General features: G+C 40.7%; 1 protein-coding gene across 9 annotated transcripts in view; it reads left to right on the forward strand.

The window, feature by feature from the left end:
* The window catches only part of MGAT4D (MGAT4 family member D), a 39929-nt gene extending 16237 nt beyond the window's left edge, over positions 1-23692 (forward strand). For 6 of the 9 annotated variants that reach the window (XM_056362853.1, XM_056362881.1, XM_056362889.1 and 3 more), the window contains 12 exons: positions 576-709; positions 2911-2957; positions 5078-5191; positions 6479-6554; positions 11598-11709; positions 12644-12774; positions 16608-16715; positions 17588-17781; positions 19916-19994; positions 20116-20194; positions 21944-22056; positions 22604-23692. In XM_056362853.1, coding sequence (XP_056218828.1) covers positions 576-709; positions 2911-2957; positions 5078-5191; positions 6479-6554; positions 11598-11709; positions 12644-12774; positions 16608-16715; positions 17588-17781; positions 19916-19994; positions 20116-20194; positions 21944-22056; positions 22604-22630 — 1214 coding nt within the window. In that variant the 3' untranslated portion in view covers positions 22631-23692. Of the gene's footprint in view, positions 1-575; positions 710-2910; positions 2958-5077; positions 5192-6478; positions 6555-11597; positions 11710-12643; positions 12775-16607; positions 16716-17587; positions 17782-19915; positions 19995-20115; positions 20195-21943; positions 22057-22603 lie in introns of those variants that run through there. The other 3 variants (XM_056362862.1, XM_056362915.1, XM_056362924.1) reach the window with 3 other exon arrangements.
* Positions 23693-25021: the final 1329 nt, after the last annotated feature.

Raw genomic sequence — 25021 nt, forward strand, 5'->3', positions numbered from 1 at the left:
TTTGGTTCCTTTCTTCTTAATAACAATAACATCCAAGGTCCTTTCTTCTTATCATTGATTATGTCAAAGCCATTGATTCATGTTAATTAAACAGCTTGGAAAAACCTTTGAGTTGGATCCCTTTCTGAGATACACAGTGCTCACCTCTTGTGAGAACTTGCTCACTGGAGCAGTGTCGGTTTAACTCTTACTCCTCAGACCTCCAACTTTATACCAAGAGCTAGCACTTGTTTTGCAATACCCACTTTTGAAACTCAGCAGCAGATACCTGTGTGTTTGCTGGAGGTGGTAATACCTCCAAGTTCTCAAGTGTTGACAGCCCACGCAGCATAGACCTGGTGGTTATACACAGGCACAGGTGTGTCTAACCTGAACATAGCTGGTTAGCAAAGTTCTCCCCTTCCAGGTAATCAAGCAAATGCTGTCACAGTACTATAGGAGAATTAACTGTCACCAAGTCTCATGGTCACATCACAATTAAATTGTAATTTAATTGTAATAGAATTAAAATGTATTTTCAGTTTCCCTTTACCTGGCTTAAAATTACATGGTTTGTGGACTTTTTTTTTTTGCAGTTTCACTGGTGATGGGTATTCCTACCGTGAAAAGGGAAAAACAAGATTATCTGATTAATACGCTGCATTCCCTACTGTATGAACTTTCTGAAGAGCAGAAGAATGACTGTGTAATAATCATCTTTGTAGCAGAGGTAAGTCTGCGCGGAAAGGTGCAGTATGCTGATAGAAAGACAATGTGGAGATTTATGTCTTAGTGTGATTGTGTAGGAGAGGCTGCAAAACACTGCTAGCTTGGCCTTTGGGGGGGGTTTCTTCAGGGCTGGAGGAGGCAGTGAGGAGTTAGTGCCTCGGCATTCATATGTGGGAAACCCACTGTAACTCAGATGACCGAAGGGTAAGAAGTCGTATCACATTTACAAACACAGTTGTGGCAGTCAGATTTTCAAATAAACCCGTATCAACTCATGATTTCTCTCTGAAAGTATTCTACTTCAAGAGCGAAATGCAAATCCTCCACAGAAAAGTTCCTTAGAACCTGAAAAAAGTAAACTTACTCGGTCTAACAAAAGTTCAGATGATTTATCTGCTGGTTTGGTACCATGCTTCACAAAGGACATTGACATGCTGGGAGCCTCGCTGCCTTCGTGTGCGATGGCTTTTCTTGTGAAAAAGAAAACTGTTCAGAGACTTGAACCATTCCATGTTTAGGAAAGTAAACAGTGGTCAAGGTAAAATATTAGGCGTAAATGACGTTTTTTATCATTCCGAAATGTCTTGATCACATTGGAAAAAAAGCTACAGAAGGGAATTAGCTAGTGATAGTTACTTGAAGGTAAAAAGACTGTGCGATTATTCAGACTTCATAGTTGTTCTGCATATTTCTTTGTCCTTCCATAAGGAACATTAAATTTCATACGAGTGTTCGTTAACTGTTAAAGTTTGCTTTTTTAGTTCAGTCATCACTTAGAGCAGCTTTTGCAGCTGTAATACTGTCAAACAGAACATAGTTCATTTTATTTAGGTCGTGACTTCCACTTTTCTGTTTGGACCACAGAGGTAAGTAGATAGGCCCGATTTTAGTGACTGTGGATCCTCTTCAAGCATCAATCTCAGGAGCTGAACTTATTTTACATTCGCTATTTCCTAATGAAGTGCCCTGGCAACGACGGGCTTTACCTAGCTGCCAGTAGGATAAACTTCTCTTACCGGGCTTCAGAGAGCTCCGTGAGTTTTTAAGGGTTAACGTCTGAATAGTACAGTCTCCCACTGTGGACAGTCCTAACCGGGCACTTTTAACAAGTAGTACCTTTGGTTGTAGTAATAGTCCATTTCAGCCAATTCAGGATTAAACTACATTTGTAAAAATCGGTCTTTCCCCTTTCTTCCATCCCCAAAGTCGCGTTCTTGCAGCTTCCTTTTTTCAGCCGTGCAGTAAATTAGAGCAGGTTGATCGTGCTGATGTGAGAGGTGATAGGAACATTTTATGATGAGAGGAGGGCAGGTGTGTTCACTGATGATGGATCCACACCTCCTTTTTTCCCAGAAAGTTTCAGAGGATCAATGTAAATGTTTACATCAGAGGTTAAGTCAGTGTAACTTAATGACTGAAAGTGATTTGCAGGGGTTTGGGTGTTTTTTTCTTAGCACAGTTCTTTACTTACCACTTCACATCATTTTTACTTACTGCAATTTTAGTATGTAGCTGGTAACAAGTATTTTTTACAAAACGAGTATCTAAAAAAAAATATCTGAACTGCCAAGGCAGGTATTGTATTGCTTTGGAAATCACATCCATAAAACTTAGCACTCTTTAGTATAGCTAACAGATGTGTTTTGCACACTAAAACTGTTACTTTACGAAACAGCAATGAATAAGTACGTCCTCAAAATTTCCGGACTAAGAGCTGTAAGCTTGTTATATTAGGAAGAAGCTCTAAATAAAAATTCTAAGTATCGCTAGCCTTAGAAAATTTTGCTTAGGTGACAGCTCAACAGCCTCAGGCTTCTTTGTGATTTTGGGGTGATCAACCTGAAATGGCTCTTTTTACTGACGGTCATATGACTATGATTTTCTGGCATAACTGAAAGCTTTGGAACAGAACTTTAGGCAGAAAATGGCTTGGCCTCCTGCAGAAGCAGTGAAAAAATAAAATGCAGAAACCATAGTGGAGATAGTTCAGTTCTAATCTCAACTACGTTGAAAGTTCGGTTGGCTTGAAAATGCGATACTGTCCTTCAGTACAAATGCTGCTATAACATACTGCTTTTATTTGGAATGAAAAGAATAAAAATGAAGTGTTTGCATATAAGTATTCCCTACAAAATGTTGCTGAATACAAAAATGGGTGACTTGAAATGAACCTCCCCTTCTTTTTTTTTTTTTTTCTTTCAGGTGAATGCACAGTATGTTAACAGAGTTGCAGAAAGTGTTAAAACCAGGTAAGTCCTATAGAGTGTAACACCCAACAGCGAGTAAAGACATTCTGAGGTTTTATGGAAAGAGTTAGAGCATTTCAGCAATAAATTACAGCTCTGCCATACTGAAATGGTACCGCTAATGAATGAGGCAAAGGTGCACTCACTATGTGTATCGTAACACACTGAAATTCAGAACAGAAGGATTTATTTTCCTTTTCTTATTTCATAAATATGCCTTAACTAATCAGACAAGGACTCAGCTTAAGCCTCTGCTAAATATTTACTTGAACCGAAGTCTTTTCTGCACAAAGTTAACGATGCGATTCAAGGCACCTTGAGGCTACATGCGTGAGGTCCCCACTGACTTCACAGCCCTGCAATGCATTCTGATGTCTGTCGTGTTTTCTAGTTGTCTTTGTCTCCTCGTTTGCCTCTTTTTCATGAAGAGGCATGGACTTTGGACAGCAATGGGATTAAGTTTATAACGTGAAATACTATTTTATGGCGGGTAACATGAGATGGGTATTTTTTACCATGCCAAATCACTGCAAGAGCTGTCAAATGAAGGCTTAGTTCCCCCTGCAGTTTGGCTTGCTCTTATCTATCGTTCTTTCCTATAGACTTTTACAGCATCTTGTGCCTGTTAAAATCCTTAGAGCAGCTCGAGAGGAACTACTAAATTAAAATGTTTGGGCAAAAAAATACACTCTTCAGTAGGTTTATTTTGTCTTGCAAAAGCTGCTTTCTAAGAAATGGTAGAGGGTAGCCAACAGTCACAAAACAGGTGAGGCTAAAGGCCCTGATGCCCAGCTGACTGAAAGAAGCAAGAGATGAAATGTGCATCATGCTGCCGTACTGGTGTTGCTGGTTTCTTTGATGCACAGACTTATTTGTGAAGTGGTTACTCTGACAGGACCCCACTTTGGCCAGTATTTGAGGTGAAACGGCCTTTCCCTTCTCTCCTTCTTTAAAATGACTACAAGAGAGCTCTCAGTCTTTGTATCAGTGTTTTATTATAGAATCATTTAGTTGGAAAAGACCCTTAAGATCATAGAGTCCAACCATTAACCCAGGACTGCCAAGCCCACCACTAAACCAAGTCCCTAAGTGCCACTTCTACACATCTTCTGAATACCTCCAAGGATGGTGACCCAACCTCCTCCCTGGGCAGCCTGTTCCTATCCTTGACCTTTTCAGTGAAGAAGTTTTTCCTAATATCCAGTCTAAACCTCCCGTGATGCAATTTGAAGCCATTTCCTCTTGTCCTGTCGCTTGTTACTTGGCAAGAGAGATGGACACCCACCCAAAATAAAACAAAACAGAAAACCCTGAAGAAGATCATTGGAAACGTGGCCCTTTTGCTTCACTTTTGAGGCTTTTCTGCACATCCTGCTCCACTCAGGGTTTTTCCAGGCTGTATTTAGGGTGCAGATTTCCCCCAGAAGTGAATTAATTTTTATGATTTATTTATGTTTTTTGAAAAAAATTCGGCCAGAGTGGATGCTTTGTCAGTGTTACACAGTAAGACTGAGATTCTTTTTCATAAGCATCAGTGATCCTTTTTTTCCCCCACATATTCTGCAGGAAGGAGGAGATTTGACTTCCAGATTTGGCTCCTAAAGTCGATTACACATTTTTTCAATGACTTTTTCAATGGAAAATTTAATCCTTGGAGCAGAGACTAGATCCACAGTGCCCATACCAAACTCCCACTCCAGGACAGTATAATTTTGGCTAGAACATAAAATTAGAGTTCAAGCAAGTGTGAGGAGCTGTCATGCAAGGGGGAACAGTTGTGTGTAGTTCTAGATAGTGGATTTGATTGTGAATTACTGCTGCATTCTGGCCACTATCTCAGGATTACAAGTAGGCATCTATAGACGCAGGAAGGGCAGGATTTCTGAGACACACTTTTTTTCACTGTTTTCTGAGACTCATGATGAGTTACTGTCCTGTCTGTTCTGGTGGTTGTCAAAGACCCCTTCTTGGTTCCTAATTTGCCACCTCTGTGACTTAGTTTCTTTGCTGGAGTTGTGAATTGCATTTCTGGAGGAACAGACGTAACTCTGTGGAGCTGCTGTGCGTGGTTGCCCTTAAAAGTTATTTTGAGGAATGGGGTCTCACTAAGCTTCTCTTCTCAGCTTCCCCACAGAAATCCAGTCTGGAGTCTTAGAGGTTATTTCTCCTCCTGCTTCCTATTACCCAGATCTTTCCAACCTGAAGAAAACACTTGGGGATTCGGAGGACAGAGTAAGGTAAGATAGCTGTATAAAATCTAAGAACTTTTGCTATGAGTATAAAACGGAAAATTCTGCAAAAGTCAACACTGTTTGAGATGATAATGTTTTTGTATTTCAGAGCTAATGGACAGCAAGTGTACTTTAAAAAAAATTATTACACAAGGGGTTTTTGAGGAAAGCTGTGCTGCACAGCAGTGTCAGGGTCAGAGCCAAGGCTTCTCCTCTGGGTCTTGATTCTAGGCATCCCACAGGTTTTAAACCAGATGGATCATGCCAAGGGGCGATAGGCTAGATGATCTGGTCATAAAGGAAAAAATAGGAAAATCTTTTATGTGACAGGTAAGGGAGATGCTCTGTGAGCACACAAAGGAAACCCCATGTGGCCCCTTAGCTGACTAGTAACAGCTACTGTGGGTTTAATTAATGACCTAACTTTTGGTGATCGTGGACATTTTATACTACTGTTAATAATATATCCTAACTGTGATTTCAGTCGCTCATGCGCCCCAAATTCACTGAGACAGAGATTATAATTCAACAAAATTGATTTATTGGAGGAAAGTAATTTTCTCTCAATCAGCAATAACTAATTTGTCAGAAGTTTTCCCGACAGTGCAGCAAGAGAGCTGCAGTACTGACAGTTTAGGTTGGAGGAAATCAGCAAGTGTATGCATATTGGGTTTAGAAACCTTTTATCTTTCAGAGCATAAGCATGTTTACATATTTATACTTAAGTTTCAGATATGATTAGATTTGAATCAGACTTTTATGCCAATATTGATTAATTCCTCTAGTCTTTTAGCATTGATAGCAAACATCAGCTTTATAATCTGGTGAAATGAGAGACTGTACTTTGTAGAGAAAAATCTGTGTTTTAAACAGATTTAAACCTGAAAATGAAGCTTATCAGCCTGCTTCTGTGTTGTTCATCAGTAAAAGTACCTAATTTTTGATCTTTAAATAATCATTGTGTGCTGACCTCTACTGTTCATAATGTAATGAGTAGAATCTTTAAGTCATTTGACATGAATGTACTTGTTAGGCATTTAGTTTCAGGCTGCATTAATACAGATCAAAATTTTTTGCTTAGTTAATGTTAACTTTTATAGGCAAGTCCAATTGTTTACAAATGTTTACACTGATTATAGAGGAATTTGTATTCACTTAACAATGAGTTAGAATGCTCAACTTTACAATTTTACTGTAGAGGAAAAACTGCAAAGCATTAGAAATGCTTTTATTATAGAAATAACTCTTGCAATCCCCCCAAAAAGCTTATCAGAATTTGCTGCTTATGTTTAGGTGGAGAACTAAACAGAATCTGGATTATAGCTTTTTAATGCTATATGCCCAGCCTAAGGGAACATTTTATTTACAGGTATGTTCATATTATCATTAAGTAGCTGCAATAGATCTGTACTGATTTGGCAATTTTAATTTGTTTCAAAGGCCTCGAGAAGAACAGCAATCTGTTGTCATTTTCTGTGTATTTTGCCTGTGGTCTTTACAAGCATCCACAACGTTCTGTGTTTATATACATCCTGCAGCCAGGTACTATTTGATTAAATCCATCTGTACCTTCCTGTCATTTGTGAGGTTGAGTAAAGGTAACTGAAGCATGAAACCCTAATTTGATTAGGTTAAGAAAGTCAGTTTAATGTGTTTTCACTTGGTGCAGCAAGACAGAAGAGTGGTGGTGGGTCCAGGTTGTAGCCCAGATCACAATGAACCAAAACCCCCTTACAGGCACGGAAACGTACCGGTGTCGCGATGCTGGAGACAAGGTTAAACTGCAAGCTGGTACAGATCCTAAATTCTCCAGAGGATTTAGAGTATTAGACTTTAAGAAGATCCCCATGCATTCAGGCTTAAGTTTAGCCATCATTCTAGGTTTTTGTTAATTTGCACTGCACAAAGATGATAATCGCCACCAGAGTTTGCCAAATTTATCATGACTGTTCAATAATGGAACACCTCCAGAAAATTTCATGTAGCTCATGAATGTCAACAGTTTTTTAAAAAAAACTCAGAACAGCGTTTTGTTTAGTTCTTGGTTTTCCTGGGTCTTCTCCTGCTCCAACAGGCCTCAGACTCTGTATCACTTAAGTACATCACAAGATTACCAGAAGCAGATGACCACCAGAGCTGGCATCTTGGGCAAGTCTCGTCAGCATTTAACACAAAAGCATTGCAGCTGGGCTGCTCAGGAGCCTGTGCTCTGTTCTGAAATCTGGCGTTGGCACAAGAGACAGGTGGACAAAGAAAAATGTCATCTATTGAACAGTTAAGGTTTACTGGAAAATGAAGTATTTTCCCATGACTTTCATATGTTTTCAAGAGTGCTACCCAAGTCTTCTAAGTGCACTAGAGCATTAAGGCACGGTGAAGGGAAATGTTAAGCATACTTAATGGCCCTTTCTATTACAAAGTTCTCTGAGCATTCATGCTTGCATGGAAATTACTTACTTATGTATTTCCATTTTTAAAGAAATTTTGAGAATATGTGGGGTTTTTAACTGAGACATCATATAAGGACTGAACTGTGTTATTTGGATATATTATATATATATCCCTATATGTATTATATAAGGACTGAACTGTGTTACAGCTGGATTGTGATGGGCTAGTGGCAGTTATGGCTGCATTCAGAATTTTCTTAGAAAGAAACTATGCCTTCCTCATACCGTTACCTAGTATATCCATTTCTTCATTTGTGTGTCCAGTCTGTAGCCGCTTCTGTAGCACAGATGTTGGTCTGCCCTGAGTGCAGGTGTAGAGTAGATGTAGCACAGATGCTGGTCTGCCCTGAGTACAGGTGAAAAGGAGGAACACATGCTGCCACAAAGTTAGTTATGATCTCCCTCCATTTGGAAGCCTTGTATTAACAGAAAGCAAATAACTTAAAAATCCCTTTCCTCAGCCTGGTACAAAGATTTACTTCAGCAATCTTAGGGAACACTTGATCTAGCTTAGATTTTATTTAATGTTTTGTCAGGAATAGTATCATTTGGGTGACTGGTATTAACTTATGAATTTCGAAAGAAGATAAGCATACATGATTAGTCTTGATGGCTACAGAACAGTTGATGTCATGAGTCAAGCAAGATCTTTGCTGAATAAATACGTAAACACTCATTCTAGGATACTGCTGAATCAGGATTTAATGAAGTAGCTTTGTGAAGTGAAGCCCATTAAAGCTAATGGGGTTACACTGTGGGTGAACCTTACCTACCAATCAAACATAATCTTTGAAAATAGACAATAAATCCTATCAGTCATCTCAAGCTCTCCTGCTTAAAGCATCTCTTCTACTTGAAGCATCCCTTCTACTTTGCTGGTTTTACTCCCCCCCTGCCCCGCCCCAGCTACTTCTTCTTTCAGGCTTTTCTGTGAAGTCTTCTTAATCAGCAATAAAAAGCGAAGAGAACTTTCAAATACTTGTTTCCACTTCCTGGAGTCCACCCCCTGAGACACTTGTGATAATGTCAGAGACAAGATAATGGGATCTAACGTAGCCATAAAAGCAGGCGCTCGGATCCCAGCCTAGCAGTGAGGACATGAATTTGTGCTTTGTGTCTGTAGACTTAGTTCATTCTGTAGTAATTAAACATTTCAAATCTGCAAGCACCTGAAAGAAACTCAGATACAGCAGTTTTGGGGAAGTGTTTTCTATTAGCACTCAGATGAACCAAAAAACCCCACGCATTAAATAGATCTTTTAGTATCTTCAGTTAAAAATCTGTTAAAAACTTCAAATTTAGTTAACTGAACTACTGCCATGCTTTTTTTCAACCTCATTATTTTTTTCTTTGTAGAGGTTGGGGAAGCTTTGTCCATTTATATGTAACATAGATGTATATACTGGTAACATATATTGTCAGCAGCACTTATCTGTGCACCATTATACCATTAATACAATTTCTCCAGTGTCACACACACAGACATACAGACACACACACACCCCCATTACTAATCTTTGTATTGATACAAACACACACACACAATTTGAACAGTGATTCAAAATATAAAAATACCCTAATTTCGAAAGGGAGATCCTTTCCTGTCTGATGCCTACACTTCCATTGTATGCTACCATTTTTTTGCTGCTTCTTTGTTTTTACTTCTCTTAGATGGATAACCCATGTAAGAAAAATGAATGAAAACCCATTTATTGTCTATCATTTAGGAACTGTACATAGCCTTGCTATTGCGCCTGTATCTTTTTTTCATCCCCAAGTGCTGATGAGTGAAGGGAAATCAGCTGCGGTTGTGTGTTCTGCTGGTGTCCTCATGACAATGGGGCAAGTGGAATAGACAGTTCATATCTTAAACTTCCGGATCCAGCTGTGTGCAACCACTGCATTATCTCCTTTGGTAGATAAGAGCATATGAAAAACAAGTGACTGTAAGCTGAAGCCAGAAAAACTGGAAGTAGAATTTGGGTACCACATCCTAAACGTTCATAATCACACATAGTGTAACTTACTGAAAAAGAACCGATACTGAAATCTCTTAAGCAATGGCAGATGCTTTTCAAGAAGACGTGCTTTAGTTGAACACAAGTTATAGGGTTCAGTACAGGGTTAAATAAATAACTTTTAACGTCCTGTGCTACGTAGGATTTCAAACTACATTCTCTAATACTCACCTTTTAATGTCAATTTCAGACAAGACTGTTTCGGGCTTCTCACTATGCAAAACTGCTCTCAGTTCATAACGACATTCACACTCCCTTTACATCACAGCCTCTGTATTTTTCATCTTTACTACTTGTGTATGCTTTCTTCTAGTGTTTCTCGATACGGTGGTCTCACTAGGTTTTTGAGATACTCCTCTTTTTGCCCTTTGTCTTTTTTTGGGTGCTCCTCAATTTCCTTCTAAGTATTCTCTGAAACTCTCTGATTCCTTGTTCTTCTCCCTTTACATGTAGCTACTGGATAATACTCTTATCTTACTTAATGTTATGCAAAATTTCTTGTAAGTTCATGTTTGGTTTTGTTTTTTTTTCTGTTGTTCTCTTTTGCGTAACTGTCACCTCAGCGCCATCGCCAGATCTCAGAATCTGTTAATATGCGTTCATCTTGATCAGTTTTGTCTCCATCTGTCTGGGTTTTGTTATCTTACCATCAGCAAAAGCTAACAGGGTCAAACCAGATCTCTTCACAGGGTCAAACCAGATTTCTTAATCTTGTTTTGCAAACTTTGTTCTGCTTCCTCCCGGGTTCCCTGTTGACAAGGCATTTCTCCCCTGCCACCCCTACACCTGCAATAATGGCCAAATTTAGCTAAAACCTGTGGGTCTGCTCTCTGAAGCTCTGCTGACTCTGTGCTGAGTCAGTTGAGGACACAAACCCAGCCGGAATCCATGGGTTGGGTTTTTTTTTTCTCCTAACAGTCATTTCCTACTTATTTAGCTTTCTGAACCAGATTCCAGCACCACCAGGCAAGCCCCAGGGCCAACAAAGTACAGCAGTTAGATCAAATTAACTGTATCATTACACTGCATCCCAACAGCATTCTCCTGAAGGCTGTGTTTTTCACATCCGTACTGAATTCAAACTTTGAATTACTTGCTCCCTAATTATTTCTGGAATTCATTTATTTCCTTTGTGTTGTTACCTCTAAACTCCTTGTCTGGACTCATTATCCTCAGCTTTAGTAATGGAACAGCTTCTGGCTTTTCAGATCCCCTTATTCTTCTCTGAAAGCCGTGCAAAAATGCAGCCAAGGCCTTTCCCATTTCCTTGATGGATGTCAGTCTCCTTTTCCAAGTATCCTCTAGCTGGCTCTACTGCTGTATTCGGCGTCAGCCTTCATAACACCTCAAAAGCTCTGTGTATTCCTGTCCTTCAGTGCGATTCACAGCACGTTCCTTCTTTCATGACTAGTATTCCCTGAAACAACTTGCTTTCTACTAGTGTCTCAGGACTCATCCACAGTTCTTCTCGGTCACCTTTTAGGTACGACAAAGCCTGCCCAGGCTGCTCTACAGATCTTCCATCCGTTTGCTTTAGATGCCTCTCTTCTCAAACAGTTTGCTCCTGCTGCTTACCAGTGCTTCTACAACTTCAGTACAAACTGTCTGCTGTCTTCTTCCTTAACCTCTATCTTTTTGCTTCGTGTTTTCTGTTAAGTGAGATCCCCTTAAGGTAGGGAGGCCGTCCTTACTCAAGAAAGTGAGGAGCACTCATGGCATTATAGTCACTTGTGTAAATAAATACTTAGTGAATGATACTGAAACAGAGATATATGTAGAAGCTAAATAGCAATCCACTGTACTTTGGCACAGCTTCGGTGCACACTGCACACCAGTCAAACACAATCCAGTTATCGCTTACACACGGCAACGTCACCACCCCCTCTGCAAGCAATAAAACTACCACTTGCCTTCTCTTTTTTGTTGCTTTTTTCCCTCACCTAGCTAGAAGATGATATAATAGCCAAACCTGGTTATATTCAAAGTATAAAAGACTTTGCTGCTAAGCAGTCCCAAGAGTGGATGATTCTGGAGTTCTCCCAGCTTGGATTTATTGGTAAGTATTAAGACCTCAGCAGGATCAGTTGGACTTGGAGCTGCATAGGTCAAGTAGCTCTCACTCAGAATTACATTTCAAAGCATGGAAGGACTCGTATCAAAACTCCCTTGGTTCTTCAGGAAAGCTCCTACCAAAAGTCTTTTACTTTTTGTGCTCTTTAAAACTGTCTTTTTAATGCAGAGTGTCCTCAGCTTAGGATCTAGTGGCTGGGTTCCCATAAGAAGCAAATTGTTTCATCTCGGGGTACTATGTGCTCCTGTAGTGTGTAGTCTTTTCAGGAACGGAATTTGAACAATCAATTAAAAAAAAAAATCCACTTCCTTTCCTTTGTGGAGCAGAACATGCATCCCATATCATAGGGAAGTATTTTTGTTATTTTTAGTCTAATTTTCTTTTTATATTTTTTCTCTGGTTCTAATACTATTTACTTGTGATCACACCTTACACGTGTTAGGTCAAACAAAGAAACCTAACAAAATATCCTGATACAAACAGCAAGAGAATGAAATGAACAGTGATAGTATTTTAAAAGCAACACTTCTCATACCTAGGTCTTAATTTAAAGATAGTCAGTATAGTATTGCCAGTGAAATTGCATGTGTAGCATTTTAAGGAATTATTCAGACTCCATTTTATCCGACACACTGATAGAGGTGACTGGCAGATTTGTGTTTGGAACCAGGATATAACTGTGTGCTTTATTAACTGACTGGTTGGCTGTGTGAGAATATCTCCAGGCATGGGATGGAAATCTGTTCAAGATCCTAACAAGCTGGAGGATAAGCAATTCTTCAAAGCTGGACTCTGTGTGAAATTTTCACTAACTATCAGAATTACATCCATGTGTTTAAGACAGGAGTAAACATAAAGCTGGTGGTTTTTGCACAGCAATGAAAATATCTGAATATGCAACTTCTTGTCTTGCTTTCAGGAAAATTGTTTAAATCGGAAGACTTGCCACTCATAGTGGATTTTTTTCTCATGTTCTATAAAGATAAGCCCATAGACTGGCTTATGGACCACCTGCTCTGGGTTAAAGTGTGCAATCCAGAAAAGGATGCAGTAAGTATGTCTATGAATTTATGAACATAAGTAATATTCAAACAGTCTTGGTGGCAAAATAATTTATTTTCAAAAAACAGAATAGAAATCTTTCAAACCTGACTTACTTTGGAGTTTGTGGGGAAAGATCTGCTGCAGATCTCTACAGAGTGGCACAGTGTTTGAGCCCATTAGGGCACGTGGAGATGCCTGACACAGAGATTCACGTTTCCACACCAGAGCTGTTTTGCCTCCATCAGCTCACAACATGGACAGCACAAGCTCACATCTGCCTGCAGCTGGTCACGTAGGCAACCCTGCAACACCAAAGAAAATTTTGCATATGTAAAGCTACGTGGGCTACCACTTGCATAACTTTCTGCTGACCTGCTAATATGAAAGTCAGTAAAGCATACAGTTTTGCAATCACAGTCATTCTGAATTTTGCGTACCAATTCCTTTCTTTCAGGAAGCTGAACTTAAGTGTTTTGCTTTAAATCTTTTGCTATCTGGGAAAAACACTGACTGTTTGCCTGAAAAATAACCAAACGTGCAGGGAAACACGTAGATTGATCGAACTAAATGACACTTTTCAATAAAAATGAAAGAAAGAGTTGTGTTGAATTGCAAAAGGTGCCGTTTCTAGCACTACAGGTGAGCCAAATGATATGCTGAGTATTTCTGTATGTCCTTTTGTGTTTTTTCTCTCACCAGTCTTTGGTGCTGGTCACTGCCCACACGCTTCTTGTATAACAGACTGTGCCATAGAGGACTGACCAGAGCTTCTGCTCCTTCTTGGTTTTTAAGGCTGAAGAGTTTTATTTGATTTGTGTAGCTAGTTTTTTTTACTTTTGCATTAATAAAGAAGGGAGAAGAGACAGACAGGAGTTGTGCAGAGCTGGAGATGGAGGGGAGCGGAACAAACAAGCTTCAAGTTTTACTGCGTAGCAGGGGTGACCCCTGGGGATAACGGAAGGTCCCTGCTTCTACACTTAGTGAGGCCACTGGAGGAGTCTCTGTTCCCACTTCATACAGATAAGAGTAAGACATCCTACTGCATGGGTTAGGCTGGCTCATAGGAGTCAGAGTGAGCCTCAAGTACCTTTAATTTAGGTTCTTGCCAACCTGTGATAACAGAATTAAAAAAAAAGATACTGTTATGTTAACATCACCTATTCTAGATCTGTTCTAGCATGTGCCAACTCAATGAAACATTTTACTTTTATTTTTTAAATGAGTCTTCTAGCTTATAAGACCTGATTCACCCTTAAAACAAAGCTGTGCTCCTGAAAGGCAGGCAAGCAGCTCAGGCGCGTCTGCCCTGGCCGAGCTGAAGCAGAGCGGTATCAGCAAGTTTCTAGTGAGTTTCACTTCTGCAATTGCAATTTCAATTGCTGCGGGCAGCAAAAACCTATTGAGACACGTCAGTCTCGAGCAGCCCTGGGGTGAGAATGACCAGCGGCATGACCTGCTTGGACTATTTGTGGGAATGCAGAAAGTGGAGGCTGGGAGAAGAACAAGGGTCCCGGCTGCTGCTGCTCCTCTGTTCAACAGATTAAGGCAGTGGGCTTTCATACAGGCGCCAGAGAGGGCAAGCTGACAGAAATCCTCACACTTTCCCCTTTCCGAGCAACTAAGGATGTCGCTAAGTGATCACACACTGCACCTCACAGGAGCGCCAACGGGGCACCAGGTTGTGGCTTTTATGTGCCATCCTGTGGTGATGGGTGTCTGGCGTGTTTTCAGCCTGGGCTGAGTATTAACATAGCAAGATTCAGCCACGTCTGTTCACTGAGCTGGAAAAGACAGTTTGTGATGATCAGAGCCATCAGATCTCTGTGTGGTTCAGAAACTTCATGTTTACCTCCTGTGAACCATCATTTGTTCTGGGGGCCACCGTACAAAAGACGTGGGCCTGTTAAAGCAAGTGCAGAGGAAGGCCACAAAGATGATCGGAGGGCTGGAGCACCTCTCCTGTGAGGACAGGCTGGGAGGGCTGGGGTTGTTCAGCCCGGAGAAGGGAAGGCTCCGGGGAGACCTTACAGCGGCCTTCCAGTACTTAAAGGGGGCTTATGAGAAAGACAGTGAAAGACTTTTTACCAGGGTCTGTTGTGGCAGGACAAGGGGCAACAGTCTTAAATTGAAAGAGGGTAGATCTAGATTAGATATTAGGAAGAAATTCTTTACGGTGAGGGTGGTGAGGCACTGTCCCAGGCTGCCCAGAGCAGCTGTGGCTGCCCCGTCCCTGGCAGTGCTCAAGGCCAGGCTGGACGGGGCTGGGAGCAACCTGGGATACTGGAAGGTGTCCCTGCCCGTGGCAGGGGGTTGGAACTACATGATTTTTAAAGGTCCCTCTGAACCCAGACTGTGGCTCTGTGATCATATGCAGCAGCACATTACCTAGCAAGTGTGGCGGGGACCAGCAGGCTGCAGACGGGAGCCCTGCCCCAGCGAGGAGCCTTATCTCAGTTTCTGCACAAATGACCACACCAGTCCAGTGCTGCTGGTTATTCTCAGCCGCTACCCTAAGTAGCTCTTTTGGTGGTGCTGCCGTAGCATAACAGGAGACATGCTAGAGACCGCGTTATTATAGGGGATGAACTGCAAACCCTGTCGGTAGAAAGTTCGCAAATTTATTTTCTTCTAATGATTTTTTTTTTCTAACAAAAGTATAGCGTGCTTTTCAAAGAAACAGCTGCCAATGGATCAGTTTGCATGCATTGTGTTTTTACATTGTTTTGCTGAACATCTGCTGTGGGCAAACATAAAAATACTTGGTTATTTTTATAGCCTTCCAGGTGTTTTTGAACTTTTAATTAGTACTACTGTGGAAACCATAAATCCCCCATGAGTTTTGGTGTTTAAACCAGCTGAGTGAAGTCTTTATCCCTTCTAGCTTCAGAAGGTATTGATAAAGTTTATGTAACATTTTTCTTTTATGGAACTGAAGGCACTTGACTGAAGAGGTAAAGACATTATCCCCTCAAATCTAAGGATGTAAGACCTGTGACACAGAGAAGTTAAATGATCTTCCAAACTCATATAATAATTCTGTGGCAAAACCGAGGGCAGAGCCCAAGGAGTCTCATTTTAGCTCATTGTTCTGTTCCCTGCCATTATGCTTCATTACACCTCATTAATTATTGTAGCATGTTCGCTTCATTGTATCAAACTATGATGCTCTATAGATACAGAGCTAAAATTACATTTAAAATAGTAATTTGCTATCATTCAAAAATCAAGAAACTCCAAGATTAGTACCGATTACAGTTATGTAATTCCATGGTATATATCATGTCACAAAGTGTACTTAACTGGAAAATCGGGATTGAAATACAGTATCCCAAGTGCTTTATCAGATTATAAGGTAAAAGATACATAACTTATAGTACAGTACATTATAAGCCTCTCAAACATAGCAGCAAGAGCCAAAATGATAAAGGTTGAAATGTAACCAGAACCTATCTCAAGAAGGTCACTTTTGGTCAAAATAGTTTAATTAGAATGATACGGCAAGGCCAAGAGTTGAAATGAAATTTGCCAGAAACAGTTAAAAAAAAAATCAGTTTCAGATCTGAGATCCATTTTTGCCACTCTGAGGTGTGATTGATGGCATACAGTGCAGAAATCCCTACATTAGTGGTGGTTGAGCCTTTAAATCTACATAGCACCATGACTGGAATTACAAGTTCAGGTCTAGAAACAGTGTATTTGAAATAAGGTGACTGTTAATCTAACAGTTATTCATTTAAATATAGATATTAAATACAGAATGAAATTGCTTTATGGAACTTAGTGTCTCTCTCCTTCATTTAAGTACACCTTCATTCCCTTTTATTTTACTTTCTTTCCAGATACACTGTGAAAAGGAAAAGGCAAAGTTACGTATCCGTGCTAAACCATCTCTCTTTCAGCATGTAGGAATTTATTCATCATTGGCTGGGAAGATACAAAATTTGAAAGTAAGGACAAGAAATTAATGCCCTATTTCTAAATTATAAGCTTGTGTTCCAACTTGTTTCTCAAATCAGTTTCAAGCATTGCATCTTTGGCATTAGATGGCATTTCCCTATCCAGTTAGGGGATTTGGGGGAGAACGCTGACCTGGGATCTGAACTGCAGGTGGGGCACACTGCTGCTCCACAGACATCTTTGCATCTCTAATCTGAACACTTGTACCAGTCATAGTAGCATTTCATGGCATGTAGGAACCCTCTCTGCAGCACAAGGTTTCACGTGCTCTGCACCATTACAGACACAAACGGCTGTGATGATTTGTTTTGGCTGAATAATCTACCGTGGACTATTAAGAAGAAGGTATACTGGTACCGTAAGGGTGTGGCTATTGTGACGGCCATAGATTTTTAGGGAGAGTTTGGAGGGGAAACTGCGGATCTACCGTGTATCTGATAAGGACAAGAGCAATCCCCAGACTTCAGGGATGTCCTGATGGCCCCATTTAGACTAGCTGTGAGATCATTGGAATTGCTGTGTTGGATCAGACTAGAGGTTCACCTAGCCTCTAGCGGAGACCAGTATCAGATGTTCTGGCAGAAGGCATAGTAGAAAACTATGAAATAGCCTACTGTGGTGAAGTTTATTTTGAAATCTAGGCAACTGAGAAGCAATCGGTACAGCTCTGTCTGCAAATTATAACATTAAGTCTCAGTGATTACACTGAAATGAATATTCTGTTTGTGTTAGAAATAGATTGTGTATTTTTGACACTGAGGTAATTATTTTCTGGAATAGCTTCCTGTAGTAATTCAAGATATAGGAGCACTTTTTTTTTTTTTTTTTTATGAACGAAATTACATTTCTTTATATCCAACAGGATAAAGATTTTGGCCAAAACGTGCTACATAAAGCACATAATAATCCACCTGCAAAAGTGGATACAAGCCTAAGAATATACCAGCAATATACCTTGGAAAAAGTTTATAAAGGAAAAGACTGGTTTTGGGCTTCAGCTCCAGTGGCAGGTGACTACATCAGCTTCACCTTTTTAAATCCACTAAAAGTTGAAAAGTAAGTATCACATGATATAGAATATGGAAGCCTACATGTGTCCAGTTTGGAAATTACTGAGTCTGTTCAAAATCACCAGGGCTTAACCATGCGCATAAACCATAGCCTCTTTACTGACAAAAAATCAATGATTTGCAATTTATCTGCTCCCTTTCTTGACCTTCCCTCCTGAAATACATTTTTTCCTTGGTAATTAGAGAGCTTCTTGGATATTTTCCCCTTTATTTCTTCTGTTAAATTCTCTTAAGATAATTCTCAAAGGAATTTGTTTTTAATTAATGATATATTATAATGATAATATATAGGATAATATATATAACATAATAACTCATCAATGGAGTCAGTGAAAGCTTTATTTCTGTAGTTGTCAACAGAAAGGTTGTTTGCATGATGTCAAGTCAAAGGCCATGTCCCAGACCACACACTTAGCAGCGTAGGTGAAAGCAAAGAGAAAATACAAGTATTGTGGGGAAATGATGAAAAGTGAATTAATAAAGGTGGGATTCAATTGAAGATTCAAAGACTTGAATGTAGGTGTTTACCGTAGAGATGTCTACATAAGGCAGATGTGTAAGCTCCTACTATATGTGGCAGAGATCTACTTGATGCAGTCAGTGGAAGCTAGACACCTTCATCTCATTCTCTGTTTGGTCACCTGAGTCAGTTGCTGTGACTGCATGGAGTGTATCTCCATTGCCTGTAATGGCAGCTTGAACACTTGGGTCACAGCCAAACTTCTAATTTCATGTGTTTGGATCTACAGCCAAAATCCACCTTGCATATTTTTCTCATTCTAAAGGATGAAACTGTCTTCTCTATCTTCAAATCATTCAGCTTGGGTGTATTTGAAAGGAAGAGACACCTGTAGCTGGAGACAGGGAAGTGTTTTTCAGAAGGACTTACTTTATGAACAATACAAACTGAGGCTGGCAACAAAAGAAGCAGTTCTGCCTGGTTCAGCAAAGTTTCTTCTTCTCTCTGTGTCAGACTGGAGAACAGATCTGAGTTAAATAACCCAGCAAGAAATGTGGTTCCAGGAGAGTGTCTCTGACACAAATTACCATAATGACCATATCTCTCTAATGATAATTCAGAGAGAAAACTCCTTCACAGTTGTTACACTTCCTCGCCAAATTGGTCACAAAACTGAGACTTCCATTTTTGCAAAGACTGTAGATGTCTCATCTATTTAAAAAAAAAAAAAATCTTAAGAAAGCAAGCCTGTATCTCCATCTAGTGAGCTGCGCTAAATAACAGTCGTAATAAACACTGGTGTTCTGTGATCAACAGTTAACTAGATTTTGCTTTGGGAAGCTTGGGTAGCCTGTATTTTTGCATGTCCCTGTCATTAGGAAGCTGTACTGGATGAAACTCATTTACAGATGGTATTGCCTAATCGCTAGTCCCAGCCTCATCCCATTGCTATCCTGTGAAAATGTATAGTTAATCCTGTAATATTTGGTGGTCGTCTTGAATGTTTGATACCAGAAAAGGGAGACTGATGCTTTAAATTTCATTAGCCCTTTTTGGATCTAAAAGCCTAAGAACTCTAATGCCAGACATTTAAAACCAAACAGGGATTTTTATTCTTATTTTTTTAATCTCATAATTGTTTTTTGCTTGGATTCTAGCTTTGACAGTGCTGCTGTTCATTGGCTATAAAGGAGATTATTTAGAAGCACCTGAATTGAACAGTATTGATAAAAAGGGGGATTCTCTTGGCATGTAGCATATGGTCTAGCAGAAACAGGGATTTTTCCTGCCATTGCATTCCAAAGGCCCATCTCACCTTTGGCTGTAGGATGATAGGAACAGATCAGAGGGCAGATCTTCCTTAGCTGTTTAAACCTGGAAAGTTAATTTATTTAGAAATTGAGCACTGGAAAGGGGGAACACTTGCATTCCTGGCTCCAGCAAAAGACGGTTTTAATGCTTGTTCTGTTTAAAATAAAAAGCTTCTAATATGATTTGATCACACAGTGGGAAGTTTCAACGCCTATTTCTGTTCTTTATAGCCCACAACTAATTAAAGAAAAGGTATTTAAAACTTTCTATCAAATCTGGAAAGAATTACTTCCCTAGAACTTTTCTAAAGTATAGAATACCTGGAAATAATATACCTTCATATCATCAGGTATTTTTTCAGGAGTGGTAACATGGAGCACCCAGGTGACAAACTGTTTAACACCACCGTGGAAGTGTTGCCAGCTGATGTAAGTCTCTCATTTCCAACTGTAATGCACAGTGCTATTTCATGTTAAGAATGATGTTCAGCATAAAATGTCATGCCCTAGAAAATATTTCTGGAGATTTTATTGTTTTGTTTTTTTACAGGAAATGCTAAGGAAAGAACTGGTTGACAATGGAGGTAAATTTAACTACCCAGCAACCAAAGACGGATATTTAAAAATAGGTAAATTGATTACTGTCACTTCGGAACCAGAAATTTTGTTCTTACATATAGAATATTTCTGCATTTGAGAATTTTAGTAACTCTGTAATATTCCAAGGTGAACTAGTGACAAAAAGAAACCCTTTGCGCTACTGCACATTAACTGCAGTCTCTGCAAGGTCTTAACAGGATGTATTGGGTTTGTGTGGCAAGGTTTTGGTAGCAGGGGGGCTACAGGGGCGGCTTCTGTGAGAAGCTGCTGGAAGCTTCCCCCGTGTCCGATGGAGCCGATGCCAGGTGGCCCACGCTGGAGCCCGCCGGGCCTGAGGGGCTGCGGTGGGGGGCAGCCTGCCGGGGGTCCCGGCTGGGGCAGGGCAGGGTGTGAGGGGTCCCCTGTGGGGGAGGGGGCGGCAGGGACAGCGTGTGGGGGGCTGAGGTGACCCCTGTTCCCCTGCGCTGCTGGGGGGGTGGCGGGGGAGAGACGATCGGGAGGGAAGGTAAACCCAGGAAGAAGGGAGCTGTGGGGGGAAGGTGGTTTTGAGGTTTGGGTCTATTTCTCGTTACCCTACTCTGATCGGATTGGTAATAAATTAAACTAATTTCCCCAAGTCAGGTCCTTTTTGCCCATGGCGGTAACGGAGGGCGCTCCCTGTCCCTGTCTCAACCAGGCGCCTTTTGCTGCATTTTCTCTCCCCCTGCCCGGCTGGGGAGGGCAGTGACAGGGCGGCTCCGGTGGGCACCGGGTGTCCGGCCAGGGTCAGCCCCCAACATCGGATAATTGATTCTGGTTTGGATTTTGCAGCCTTAGCTGAAGATAAGGATTTCTTGATTATGACAGCATTAGCTAGTGCTCCAGCCTGAAATGAAGGGGAAGCATAAGGCAATGGAGAACCCCCTTTTGACCCCCACCCTTGCTTCCCCTTCTTCCTTCCTCAGGGTGGTGCGGGGCTTCTCTTAAATGAACTGGGGATTCTCCGCGTGTTTGCCAAGGCCCGGGTTCTGCTGTTACCTCAACTAAAATGCTACTATGCAAACAGAAACAGACTATTGGGAGATATGCTTTGCTTGCCACTTTCTTCTGTCTTTTCTACCACATAACTGCACTTTTCTCCCAATGAACCACTTTCACCTCACCAGGGCTTCTGGTTTGCTTTGACTTGCTCCTCTCTCCCACCTCGGCTCCTCTCTCCTAGCTCCTCATGGCTGTTTTGTTCTAAGTAGAGGTCCAACCTGAAATGCTGGCAACTCACAGTTGCACAAGCAAGTTGATCAGAAATTAATATCAGACATGGGATGAGCGTTTTTCATTTGTCTGCAGCGATTTAATGCCAGTTTAACAAGGTTAGTTCAAAAGCATTGAACTGGTGAAAAAATGCAGCAGAACTGGTCCATGATTCCTAAAAATATCTTTTTAAAAATAATCTTACTTTTCAGAAAAAGCTCTTTTAGATTATTTACATGAACATGTGCGCCATATGTATATGGTCACTACTAACACATATAAATTTTTTTTTTAACATTTGTAGCTATAGATTCTTTGTTTTCTTGTATTCTTCTCCAGCTCCTAGTTGCTGTAACTGAAGGAATGAATCCTTCTTGTTTATAGCTTCATCTTACTGTTTGACCTCTTCCAAAAGATTTTTTTCCCCTAATGTCCTATCGCTGGAGTTAATTTATAATTTGGAATTTAGAGCTTTTGTATAAATTTACTTGGAAGTGTATTTCATTCTGATATAAGCTTTTACAGGTCTTGTTTTATTTTTTATTTAGGGGCTTTTGAAAATGGAATTGCAGAAGGCAGTGTCGATCAGTCAATAGGAAAAATACAGGCTATTCGTTTATTGGTCAATTCTGATTCTCCTGTATGGGCAATCATTAGTGAGGTAAGCATGTTAATAAAAACATTTTAATTAAAACTTTATTAAATGAATTTCAGTTCTTCTTACCATACAGTATTGATAATCATTAATTTTTATTTAATTTTGAATGGGACTTTGAATTATAGTAATTATTCAGGGGAGAACTTAAATTTACTTCATAGAAAGTGCTGGAAATACTCAAATGGGGCAATTCTCCAGTTTTGCAGTGCTGTAAGTACAGCCACCAGAATTTGGGTCATGATAAACCAACCAACCAAAGGAGACAGGGAGACTTTTCTAGCTTTTCCAGTCACTATCTTGGATATTAGGTATAATGTGCACATTTTTTCAGATGAACATGTTACTTTTTTTTTATTATTCAAGTTTCACCCAAGTTTCTGAATGCATGTGAACCCATAAGTAGGAAGTATTTGGCAGAAGTAACTGGAGAGAATTACTGAGAATTACTACAGCCTTAAACTATAGCTATAGTTGGAACAAGGGAAAAGCTAATGTCTTAGGCAATGCTTCTGCAGATTTTAGAAAATAATGTATTTTTGGTTTTTTTCAGGTACTTATCAAGGCATCTGAAAACTGAAAAAAACGATTTCTTTTGCCATGTCACTTGTTACAAATTGCTTGTAAACTAGGCCAACAGCAACAAAAAACTGGCTGGGTGAAAAGAACAAATCCAAACCCATTTAATTCTTAATACTGTGTATTAGGAAAGAGTTGAGATAATATTCTTTATATAAAGATTTAATAGTTAAAAGATATAAAGAACCCAGTTATGTTAGTAATTTCTATAAGATATTCTTGATAAGGTGTTTTATATAAAAATCTCACCTTAGCATGGCAACATTCGATACATATTGTGATAAACAATTGATAAGGCATTACAGCCTGTCTCAGGGACTTAAGCAAAAAAGTATGGTAAGTTTCACCAGAACTAAAAATATGGATGTTTTTGAAAAATATTAAGGACACAGTTTTCAACTCCACTAAGAACTAGTCAGTTTTGGAGGGAAAGTAGAAACTGAAAAAAAAGTTGTCAATATTCATTGCAAGTATTTAGAGCAGTCCACAGAAATAGGAACATCTTGAAAACATGAAAATGAATCTCAAACTTAACAGAAGTGTGTTTCAGCCTTAATGTAGCATAAGTTATGTTTAATATTTTTTAAATAGGAAGTGCCTACAATTTACCATTTGAATAACTTGAAACTTAAAGAGGTATTGTTTGGAGGATTGTAAATCTTTTCAGTGAATTGTGCATTGAATTAAATACAGAAAATAATAAGGGTATTATGTATGACTATATTTTTGTAGAAAGTAAATTATTTAAATAAAGTTTTGGATCCTATAATTTGACAGTCAGTATGTACTGATACTTAATTCTTGGTCACAAGGCAAAACTCAATATAAATTTGAAAATAGAAGGTATACCACAGTAGTCTGATTTGAAATGTTTTTGAGAAATTACAATCCACCTTGGACATCCACCTGTTAATGTGCAGAATTCCTGGATTGCTTCCTTAATATTTGCAGCATGGTTGTGCCCTCATTCTCCTGCACATGCATTGCATCGTAACAGCAGACAGCGAGAAATAAACTGCACTGTACACTTGTGCATGGATTTGTATTAAATGGGTTAAATTAATGTAGAAGTGTATTCTTAATGTAAGAGTATTTTTATTTAGAATAAGATGAAAATAATTTTCTAATGTTAAAACAGTTCAGAAGGGAGTTTCGTTAAAGACCATCTCTAATATTATTTTGATAATTTATAGTATCACACACTGTGGTGCTAGATATTTGTGCGTGTAGATATAGATACGTACGTATGCATATATTTCTTGGATCAAATACTGCAGCCTTCATTAGATTAAGTGTTTAATGCATGTTAAGAAGTAATGCAGTAATCCAGAACGCTTAGAGACACAGAGAGGGACAACTTTATCCATCAGCGCTTACAGTAAAAAGAAGGGTTGAGTGAAACTGAGACCAGTGTCTTGTTAAAAAGCAGTGGCTAAAACTGCAGCTAGGGAAAAAAGGGAAATAAAGTGGCTCTGCAGCAAACTACCTGGCATGAGGAGGGCAGAGCCACCTCCCTCTGACCTTGCTCAGAATCACCTTTCAGGTCATGTTTTTCCCTCTACTAATATAGGAGTCTGAGATACTTAGTCACAAAAGCTTGTACAAGGGAGTAAAACACAACTTAGTTTACATGAACGAAAGGCAAAATAGAGTTATTTGAAGTCATTCTCTCTCCTAACACGAAGTGCTTTAGCACCTTACATGAATGGACAGTGAGGTGGACTGAGAACGGGCTGAACGGCGGAGCTGAGAGCGCTGCGACCAGCAGCGCAGAGCCCAGCTGGAGGCCTGTGGCCAGCGGTGCTGCCCAGGGCTCAGCGCCGGGCCCAGTCCCGTTCAGCTGATTCACCGGTGACCTGGGCGAAGGCACAGAGCGTCCCCTCAGCAGGCTGGTGGCTGGTACAAAGGCGGGAGGAGCGGCTGATGCCCCAGAGGCTGCGCTGCCATCCAGCGAGAGCTGGGCAGGCTGGAGAGCTGGGCAGGAGGGACCTGATGGAGCCCAGCAGAGGCCGGTGCCAGGCCCTGCCCCGGGGGGGGCACAGCCCTACGCACCAGCAGGGGCTGGGGGCTGCCTGCGGGGAGGCAGCTCTGCGGGGAAGGGCCGGGCAGTGCCGGGGCACAGCAGCTGCCCCTGGGCCGGCAGCCAGCCCCGGTGGCCCAGGAGGCCGGTGGCGCCCTGGGGGGCGTGAGGAGGAGCGTGGCCAGCAGGCGCAGGGAGGGGATCCTGCCCCTCGGCTCGGCCCTGGGGAGGCCGCCCCGGGAGTGCTGTGCCCAGCGCTGGGCTCCCCAGTTCCAGAGACAGGGAGCTGCTGGGGAGGGCCCGGCGGGGGCTGCGCAGGGGTTGAGGGGCCTGGGCACCTCCCGGGGGAGGGCAGGCTGGGACACCCGCGGC

The sequence above is a fragment of the Falco biarmicus genome, chromosome 1 (assembly GCF_023638135.1).
Source record: "Falco biarmicus isolate bFalBia1 chromosome 1, bFalBia1.pri, whole genome shotgun sequence".
Taxonomy (NCBI): domain Eukaryota; kingdom Metazoa; phylum Chordata; class Aves; order Falconiformes; family Falconidae; genus Falco; species Falco biarmicus.